Source organism: Pteropus vampyrus, unplaced genomic scaffold (assembly GCF_000151845.1).
Source record: "Pteropus vampyrus isolate Shadow unplaced genomic scaffold, Pvam_2.0 Scaffold10, whole genome shotgun sequence".
Lineage (NCBI taxonomy): Eukaryota > Metazoa > Chordata > Mammalia > Chiroptera > Pteropodidae > Pteropus > Pteropus vampyrus.
This window is the reverse complement of record NW_011888791.1, coordinates 68,117-78,462: the sequence shown is the minus strand read 5'-3', so window position 1 is coordinate 78,462 and position 10,346 is coordinate 68,117. Positions and strand designations below refer to the sequence as shown.

At 47.8% G+C, this 10,346-nt stretch overlaps 1 protein-coding gene across 2 annotated transcripts in view; it reads left to right on the top strand.

Moving 5' to 3' along the window:
* TBC1D21 (TBC1 domain family member 21) overlaps positions 1-8,923 on the top strand; it is a 12,698-nt gene extending 3,775 nt beyond the window's left edge. The window contains exons 2-11 of one of the 2 annotated variants that reach the window (XM_011375426.1): positions 2,645-2,752; positions 2,893-2,996; positions 4,207-4,301; positions 4,799-4,909; positions 5,037-5,137; positions 6,123-6,219; positions 6,579-6,679; positions 7,699-7,815; positions 8,483-8,566; positions 8,891-8,923. In XM_011375426.1, the coding sequence (XP_011373728.1) occupies positions 2,645-2,752; positions 2,893-2,996; positions 4,207-4,301; positions 4,799-4,909; positions 5,037-5,137; positions 6,123-6,219; positions 6,579-6,679; positions 7,699-7,815; positions 8,483-8,566; positions 8,891-8,923 (951 nt within the window). The remainder of the gene's footprint in view (positions 1-2,644; positions 2,753-2,892; positions 2,997-4,206; positions 4,302-4,798; positions 4,910-5,036; positions 5,138-6,122; positions 6,220-6,578; positions 6,680-7,698; positions 7,816-8,482; positions 8,567-8,890) is intronic. The other variant, XM_011375435.1, reaches the window with a different exon arrangement.
* Positions 8,924-10,346: the final 1,423 nt, after the last annotated feature.

Below are 10,346 nucleotides of genomic sequence, written 5' to 3'. Positions count from 1 at the left end.
GGAAAAAGTTGAAAATCACGATATCACTTACATGTGGAATATAAACCTAAAAGCAACAAATGGACAGGACAAAGAAACAGAGACTCATGGACATGGACAATAAACTAGTGGTTACCTGAGGGAAGGGGGGATGGGGAAGGGGGGAGATAGATGGGAGGAAAAAAATTAAATCATTTCCTCAATTAAAAAAAATAAATAATTTTTTAAAAAAGAAAAAGAAAAAATTAAATATTTATTCCTGGTAAAATCTCAGCAAACTAGGAATAGAAGGGAACTTCCTCTACCTGATAAAAGGCAACTACAAAAAGCCTACAGTTAACATCATACTTAATCATGAAAGCCCAAATGCTTTTCCTCTAGGACTGGGAACAAAACAAAAATGTCTGCTCTTACCACTTTTATTCAACATTGCATTTGAGATTCTAGCCAATGAAGAAAACAAGAAAAGGAAATAAAAGGCTTCTAAGTTGGAAATGAAGAAGTTAAACGGCCTTTATTCACAGACAACGTGATATCTATGTCGGGGCTGGCAAACTTTGTCTGTTAAGGTCAAGATAGCATTTTAGTCTTTGTGTGTTGCAGCTACTTAACTCTGCCATTGTAGCATGAAAGCAGTCATAGACAATACATGAATGAATGGGCATGGCTGTGTACCAATAAAACTTTATCTGAAAAACAGGTTGGAGGCAGATTTGGCACATGGGTGATATAGTTTCTGATCCTTGGTCTATATAACAAGTCTCATGGATCCACCCTAAAAGCTATAAGTGAGATTAGCAAGGTTTCAGGATACAAGATCAATGTATAAAAATCATCGTATTTCTATATACTAACAATGAACAAATGGAAGTTGAATTTTAAAAACAACACTTTCACAGTAACATGCAAAAAAGAGAAATATTTAAGGATAAATCTAACAAAATATATGAATAACCTATACACTGAAAACTACAAAACATTACTGAGAGAAGAAATTAAAGAAGACCTAAATAAATGAGAAATATACCATGTTCATGGGTCAGAAGACTCAATAGTGTAATCAGTGCTCCCCAAATTGATCTAAGGATTCAATAAATTCCCATCGAAATCAGTTGTATTTATTACAGAAATTTACCAACTGACTATATGGATATGCATTCCTAAATTTCATGCATTTCCTTTTATAATTAGGGATCCAGGGACACAGCCCAGCTTTGCCTATTGCCTTCTCTGTCTAGTCCTGCCACAGTGCCTACTGAGTTGCAGTCTCTGACTGAGTGTAGGTTATGAGAACATGACAGCTGTCAGAAGGGCAGAAGCCTGGCTCTGACTGGCTCAGATGACAGTGTCTGTGCAGTTGGGCCATGGGATCAGGGCAGATCTTGCTTCCCAAGTTTAAGCCAACACTGAGATTTTTTGTACCTTCTTGGGTCCACATGTCCTATTTTGGTTCAGAAGATAATGTATGAGTGATTAAAGTATGCTGCTCAATTCATCCCTATCAAACATAGACTTAGTGGAAATTATCCCAAATTTGGGCCTGTGGGCTCTGATTTTTAATTCCCAGTGCTGTTTTTCCATCTAATACCTTGCTGCTCATGTGGTCAATGAAGCAGTAGTCAGCAATCTCCTGAGAGCTTGTTAGAAATTCATCGTTTTGGGCCCCACCTCAGACCTTCTGAGTCATAATCTGCATTTTAAGACTCTCAGGTGACACGTATGCAAATTTAAATTTGAGTCACACATGTGCACATTCAGGTGTATATTAATGGCAGATCATTTCAATAAGAACTCTAACTCCTAGTTATTGTTTTATGAACATTTTTAATTACTTTGCATGCAGTGCTCTCACTTCCCCCCAGACACACACACACACTCACACTCACACACACACACTCACACTCACACTCACACACACTCACACTCACACTCACACCTTATGTAAACCAGAAACTATTCCTTTTGATAAATTGTTTTACTCTTCCAGGAAAGGTAAAATGGAGCTCATGAATATGTTTAATTAGTACTTATTTATTTATTTTTATTATCGAAGTAGTGTACATCATTACAGAGAAATTTAGAACTATAAGAAAAAGTGAAGACTTACTTATAATCCTATCATTCCAAAGTAATCACTATTGTTTTTAGGTGGAGGTTTTTTTGGTACTTTTTAATGTTCTTTCTTACAGAATTTTTATAGTGGTTAACTCACTATATTTTAGAGTATATAAGGTATAGTTTTTATAACATATAACACATACATGGAGTATAGATACTGAATGTATAGTTTTGTATTCTGCTTTTTTTCTGTTAACATTTGGTTTTTTTCCAGACTATTATTCACTTTTTATAAGCATCATTTTATATGCCTCATAATATTCCATTGAGTATATAAACCATGGTTTACTTAACTATTCCCTTATTGCATAACATTTAGAGCACTTGCACTTTTTACTTTGGTAAGCAGTGTGCAATGAAAATTATTGTGCGTACAACATTTTTCTATATATTTTCAGTAATTTCCTCAGGATAAATTTCCAGACGTAAGTCAGAGACTGTGAACTTAGATTCACATTGCAAAATCCAGAGCATTTCATTTAAAAATCACACTTAAAAGAAAGGCCGAAGCCCCCTCACGGAGGGCTTAAGTGATTGTCCTTGCCAGGTAAAGAGAAAGCCATCCATTGACAAGACAGAATGGGATGGCTTCTTCGACGAGAACGGTCAGTTGGCCAAGTCACGAGACTTCATTTGTGTTAACATTCTGGAAAGGGTATGGTCCCCAAGCTATCCTTGGCCTTGTCCTGGAACTGGGGGGCATGAGTGGACAAGGGGGCAGGCATGGTGTTAGGAGGGCCCTTGTGGCAGGCATCTGGAGAGCCCATGACCCCTCACATCCCACTCCTACCCCAGGGTCTGCACCCCTCTGTGAGGACAGAAGCCTGGAAGTTCCTCACAGGCTACTACTCATGGCAAAGTTCCCAGGATGAGCGGCTCACAATGAACAGCACAAGGAGGTAGAACATTTCAGATCTTATCAAGGGAAGGGTGGGTGGTTGTACAGGAGGAAAGGGGTGCTCACCCCAGCCTGGCAATTTCAGTCTTCTTTCAAACAGGCTTCTCATTCTGAGTGACAAAATCCCTGTGGCGCTCCTGATCCAGGCCCCACACACAGGAGGGTCCTTCACTGCCCCCGCCCACTTCTATTTACCAGCCCACAGTCTGCCATCATGGGCTTGGCCCCAGCAACTGCTCTTAGCTCCCAGTCCCATCCCATCCTTCCCTAGGGCCTGGGCAGCCTACTCGAGGTGGGGAAGATTGACACACATCGGCCAGCTGGAGAATAATCCAGGGCAGTAGGGGATCTGAGGGCCAGCTGGGGATTCCTGAGAGTTGGACAAGAGCCCACCTGTGTTAGTTTCCTGAGACCGCTGCAACAAAGCACCACAACCAAGTACCACAGCAGAAATGCATTCTCTCATTTCTGGAGGTCAGAAGCCCAGAGCAAAGTGCTGGCAGGGCCGCTCTTCCACCAAAGGCCCTATGGGAGAAAACTTCCTTGCCTCTTAGAGGTTCTGGTGGCTCCAGGAGTTCCTTAGCTCATGACTGCATCACTGCGAGCTCTGCCTCCATGGTCGCATGGCCTTCTCTTCTCGCCATGTCTCTCCTCTGTGTGACTCTTATAAGGATTTAGGGCCCACCTGAATAATCCAGAATGATCTCTTCTTGAGACCCATAGCTTAATTACATCTGATGATCCTTTTTCCAAATAAGGTAATGGTCTCGGGCTCCAGGACTTAGGGCATGCACATATCTTTCTGGGGTCATCGTTTGGCCTACTACACCACCTAAGTTCTTTCTAATGATGTGTACAGAACACCACCTCATCCCATCCTTCTAATTCTGAAGCGTAAGTGCTAGTATTATCCCACTCTACAGATGAGGAAACTGAGGCTTAGAGAGGGAAAGTGAGGTTGCCAAGGCTTGATCCTCGTTGCAGGCAACCAGTTATTAAGTTGTGGAGCCAGGATTCAGGAGTGGTGGTCGCATTGCAGAACCATGAGGTTGAACCTGCCTCCATCTGCATTCCAGGCACACAGTAGAGGATGGTTAAGGCTGGCACGGGTAGAGGGGAGGGGACTGTCCCAGGCAGCAGGCACTGTCTAGGATCTACCGACTTGCCAGGAGGGAAGGCTGCCTCATTCAGCCTCAATCCTGTTCTCACAGGAAGAACTATGAGTCCTTATGCCAGATGTACGAAAAGATTCAGCCCCTTCTGGAAAACCTGCACCGGAACTTCCTCGAGACTCGGAATAACATCAGTGAGAACATCAGTAGGGTGGGCAGGGCTGCTCAGAGGGGAATACTGGAAGCCGTCCCTGTCCCTTCCTCAGTCCTGTCCAGGGTGGGTGGTTTCCTGGTTCCCGAGAGCTGCCTTGACCTGTGACTGGAATTTTGCCAGCTAAACCTTGGTTAGTCCATCCATCCATTCCTGCTTGGTAACCCCAAATTCCTAGCACTGTGTTTCCATGGGTACATGCCGTTCCTGCAGGTTTATCTTCCTCTCTTTCCTCCCAGCTGGATTTGAATTGGATGGAGGGGGGTTCATTCCTGGCAGAGGGTACAGCTTAGTCAAAGGTTTGGAACTGGGGAAAAAACCCAAGCAGCTCAGGATGTGGTGAGGGCTAGAGCTTGGTCGGCTGATGTTCTTTTCACAGCCTCCTCCCTAGAATGTCCTGGGTTGGTTGAGGGGAATAAACTTACCCATGGACCCTGGGTGCTGGAGGGTCCACTCACCTGTCTTTTGCTCCCAACCTAGCATGCGACATCCAGAAACTCTATGATAAAGACCCCCTAGGCAATGTCCTTATCGACAAGAAGAAGCTGGAAAAGATCCTGCTCCTGAGTTACGTCTGCAACACCCAGGCAGGTGTGCTATGGTGCTGAGCTTCCTCTCAGCCCCCTCTCCTCAATTCCTTTCTGGAGTTCCTTCTCTGCCCAAGCCCAGGCTCTGCTCCTCCCACCCAGGCCCTCCTCACTGATCCCCTCCACCCCAGAGTACCAGCAGGGCTTCCACCATATGGTGATGCTCTTCCAATTGATGGTGGAACACGACCACGAGATCTTCTGGCTTTTCCAGTTTTTCCTGCAGAAAACGGTGAGGACTGGGCCTGAGCTCAGGGACCACTCCCCACACCATCCTGCCAATTCTCCAAACAACCCCTTGAGGTTAGGCAAGCATTGGCAGCCCCAGCCACTTCCTCTAGCTCTAAAACAGCCCTTTGGGTCCCAGAGAAGTCTGAGAGGGCAACGTCAACCCCAGTGGGGTGTGTTCTAGGGTGGGGCGGGGGCAAGCATTGGAGTTGAGGAGGACGCTGGAGTGATGCTCTTGGTCCAGCTCTCACCAAACATTGAAAGAGACTCAGTGATGACACCCTCTTCTGGCATTCTTTTCTCCAAACACACTCTGCTCCCACAAATCCTCCATGGCTTCCCACAGCCTTCAGAATAAAATTCAATAACCTCAGCTAGGCATTCAAGCCCTCCACTGTCGGTCTGCTGTCTCACTGCTCCCTTCACATGACCTGCACTCTAGAATACCAGGGGACACATTGTTCCCCAGATATACACTGCACTGTCCAGGCTGAGGGCTTTTGAAGTTGCTGCTCCATGGAACACCCTCCCTGAAAAGTCTTTCCTTATGACCTGTGAGAGGCTGCCTAGAACCCATCCTCAACTCTTTCTCCATCCCTGTGACAATGTGCTCACTGCTCTTTCCTTGTCCTGACTGAATCTGACCCACAATGTGTGTATAGAAGAATAACTGGGCTCACTGCATTATGAGCCACACCTGAAACATCTCTCTCTCTCTCTCTCTCTCTCTCTCTCTCTCTCACACACACACACACACACACACACCACACACACATACAGATGGACACACTTGCACACACTGATCACAGACACAGACATGATGTGTGCACGTGCACACACATATACAAACTCATACAGAGACATGGTCCTGGCTTGGAGCCAGGCACACAGAGGGTCTCCGGAATTGGGGAGTTGGTGAAGTAGGGCTGGGTTTTTCTGGTGCCCTCAAGCCCAGAAGACTCAGTTTCCCTTCTTCTCGTCTTTCACAGGAGCACAGCTGTGTCATCAACATTGGGGTGAGCAAGAACCTCAACATGCTTAATGACCTGATTAACTTCATGGACCCTGTGTTTGCTGAGCACCTAAGTGAGTTGGCCCTCTCCTGCCACTGTATACGTCCCCCAAGGGCAGCGTCGATGGCGGCCAGGACCCAGCCCCCCAAGGCGGTGGTGCCCAATCATGGGGGAGAGAGGAGGATCATTTGATCTTCTCTCCAGGCCCTAGGAAGAGAGTTCATCTCGATAGGGTTGGAGTCTGGACAGTTGAAATTCCACCCCAAACAGTCTCCAAGGACAGTTGGAAAAGTGATAGCCAGGTGTTTTGTATTTCCCAAATGTGTGAGTGCTCTGTTGTTTGGTCTGTCTGTTTTTGCTCTGTTCTCTATGTCATGCGCTGTTTTCTCTGACCATGGCCTCTGGGCTGGCATCCCGTTTTTCTCCCCACAGGAGGAAAGGGTGCTGGGACTGTGCAGTCCCTCTTTCCCTGGTTCTGCTTCTGCTTCCAGCGTGCCTTCAAGTCATTCGAGGATGTCTGGCGGCTCTGGGAGGTACAGTGCTCTGCTGGGGACAGAAGGGATAAGTCCCAACCCTCGTGCAGTCAGCACAAGAGATTTTTGCTGGTTTCCCCTTTATTGCTGGCTTTGGATAGAGTCCAGCAGCTTGGGGTTTATTGGGCCAATGATCCTGCTCCTGCCTTACTGGTGGAGGCTAGAGCATCAGTTTATCCATCTGTTCATGCAGTCCCACTAGCTGTACTTTCTCAGGGCATTTAAGGCAGAGAAGGGGCCTTGTGGCCTTTGCCATGGACACTTAGCCAGTAGTTCCGCTTTCCTGCCCCCTGCCCAAGTGACTTCACTCTGCTCCTTTTTTCTCAGCTTCCCTTTCCTTGGCCTTCCCCACTACCTGGGTGCTGGCTCTCTGCTGGGCTCTCACTCCTGGAGACAGGTGGCACCCGCAGTCCTTTGATCCCAGTTCCCAGAGCCATCAGAAGATGAACCTCCCCAAAATACACCCACCACCCATCACTGCCCTGTCTAGTGGCTTCCACTGCCAGCAGGACCTAGCCCAACATTCAGTCAGCATTTAGGGCCCTACAAGTCAACTCTCACCTGTCTCACCCCTTCTTCCTCACCTGCTGCTCTCCATGCCCCAGTCCATGACCACCTCCAGTCCTTTGGTGACACCACTGGATTGTTGACTTCCCATCAACCATCGCTTTGCCAAAGCTCCACTCAGACATTCAGATAGTTACCCAATTGTTTTCTCGCTCTTCCCCTTCTTCCTTCTCTTTTCTCTCTCTCCTCTCCTCCCTCTCCCCACTCTCTCTTCATCCTCCCTCCCTCTAAGGAATTCCCTGTAGGCTTTTTCTCCGATTCCCCTGTAGCCAGCACAATGCCTAAAGGGCCAGAGTGAATGAATAAGTAAATGAATGAATAAATGAGCAAGTTAGCAGCGAGGCCCAGGAATGGCTGAACCCAGGCATGTGGTTGGTGGGGACCTCATCATCCTATGGGCGTGTGCAGTCTCAGGACACAGAACACAGGCTGAGACTTGCCTGCCCCTGCAGGTTCTGCTGACAGGGAAGCCCTGCAGAAACTTCCAGGTGCTGGTGGCCTACAGCCTGCTGCAGATGGTGCGTGAGCAGGTCTTGAAGGAGAGCATGGTCGGCGATGACATCCTCCAGGTAAGAGCACCTTCTAGCCAAGCCCAGCTCCACAGCTCCTGAGTGCCCCAGCACCCCATGCCATCCCAGCTGAAGGCCCCAGGCTTGTGGGGTACTGGGCTTTGGTGCCCCCTTTGCCCCTGGGCAGGACTCATGATGGTATCTGATATGTCCTGAGCACTGCACTGCATGCTGTATAGACTTGCTTGTTTAAGCTTCACGACAAGCCTGATTCAGAGGGGGGATTACCATCACCATCCTCACCCCTATTCAGCATATAAGGAAACTGAGGCCTTGAATGGTTCTTAACCGCTAGGCTTGACTGCCTCACACTTCACCCTTCTGTCCTAAGGTCCTTCTATGGCAAAAGACCTAGAGTTTTCCAACATTTCTAAAAAGCAGCCAAAGTCCTTGTTCAAAAAAATCTTAGGTGGCACCTCAATTATAAAACAAGTCCTCCTTAGAAGCTCCTGAGACCCGCGATGGAAACCCAGGACTCTCTAGAGCTCAGTATAAAACCAACATTTACCATCTCCCAGAATGTAAAATTCCAGGGGGAATATTTGCGGTACTGTGCTAGGCTGGTTGGGGAAAAACTAGGTGGCCCCAGCGACTGCCGTGAGCAGTGGCTTTGTTCCCTCAGCCTGTGTCTGGGGAGACCCGCTTCCTCTGCCTTCTCCCTACATAGGCCTGCAACAAGCTGATTGACCTTGATGCCGATGAGCTGATCTCTGCTGCCTGCTTGGTGTATGCAGAGCTGATCCAGAAGGATGTAAGTTGCCTCGATTATTTTTTCTCCTCCTCTTCCTTATCCAATAAGCCTTCCCTGATCTCCTCATCCCAACCCATAGCTGGCATATTCAGCTTCAGAGACAGTTTGTGCCACATTCTCTGCAACCAACCCATAGAGATAACTCCTCGTTTCCATGTGTAAATCCTGCCTCCTGGAGCAGACTGCTTTGCAAAGACACAGCCCCCATCCTTTGTTCCCTGTGTCCATCCCAGTATATCTGGGGGCTCAGGAGGATTAACTGAGGAATAAGAGTAACAGAACAATGTCCGTCCCCCTCAACTTGCTGGACACTCCTCTGCCCAGGTTCCTCAGCCGTTAAAAGATTTCTTCCTCTGAAGACACTCACAATGGACAGATGACCTCAGTGGACAAGACGAAGGTGGTGCTTCAGCCATGAGGTCAGGATCAAGTCCACTGGGGCACTAGGGTGAGGGCGTAGGTAATACAGCTGCAATACAGAAAGCCTTCTGGAGTCATGGTTTGTGGTGGGCAGTGTGTCTCCCAAGGGGCGTCGAGGGCAGAGACAGAATCGTGCAATAAGAAGAGAGCTCTGGTGGGTGAGAAGAGAGACCATGAAGGCTGAAGAGAGGGCACATGCTGGGGAGGGATCATGCAGGTCCAGGACTCTCCCATGGCTGAGAATTTTCCAAGGTAGCAGTGGTTCTGCACTGGGAAGCAAATGGTTAAGTGTATGACCAACTCTGGGAGCCTTCCTGCCTCCTGTGGGAGAGAGTCGAACATTTGTAATAGGCTTGCTCAATCCCCTGGACTCAGTCCTGAGAGGATGTTCTGACCTCAGGGCTTTGCTTCCCCATTCCTCCCCTTACTCTCAATACACCAACCATACATTAAGTTGTTTGTCTAGAGCTTCCCCAGCAGTCTGTGGAAGGACACAGCGCAAATCTCTGGCTAGCAGGCAATTCCTATCCTGGTTTCAAAGCCTCCCTCACAATTTTACCTTCATTTCTCAGCCTGCAAATGTCTTCTCAAACTAAATTATCTTTTTCAGCCTTACTCAGTCTCTCCAGAGAATGCCAACTTTTCCCTGGTCTGGGCATTTTAGTCTCTCCCTGCGGCAGAGGCTCAGGCCACCCGCTCTCCCCAGGCTAGGCCACAGACCCAAGTCCCCTGCCCAGCCTGACCATGCTCTGAGGGGTACTTGAGGACAGACAAGAAGATCAGCCAGGAGGGGCTGGGGCTGGAGGGTGCCCCCATAGGTGCTTGACAAGTGTGTACATCTGTGTACACATACACACAGAGCTCTGCCCAGTGGCTACAATTTTTCAGAGGGGGCTGATGCATGAGCAGGAAGGAGCCACTGGTTTTTCTGTGGACCCTGACCCTGGGGGGGAGGGGGGCGAGGTATGACCATCCTTCTCGGTCTTTAGTCATCTGCTCTGCCCTTCTGCTCCCATCCTGTCATTCTCAGTGACCATCACTAGAAAGGCACTATGTCACCAATTATGTCTGGTCTCCTTCCCCCCAGGTGGCAATCTCCCATCCATGGCTGGCTCTGAGTCTCTTAGGTGCAGATGCTGATCCCTGCTATAGCGGGGTGTTGCTAAAGAGTGGGGCCTATTACCCTCACCAGGGTCTTTTCTGCCTGGCTAAAGAGCTGGTATTAGCTGGGCAGAAAGGCACATGAGTAAATTCATATCCTGTACTTCTCCTTGGGTTTATGTTCCTAAGATAGTTTATTTAAACAAAGATTCCTGCATGAAATATAGTGCTGCTTATTCTACCTAAGAGTAAAAGACAT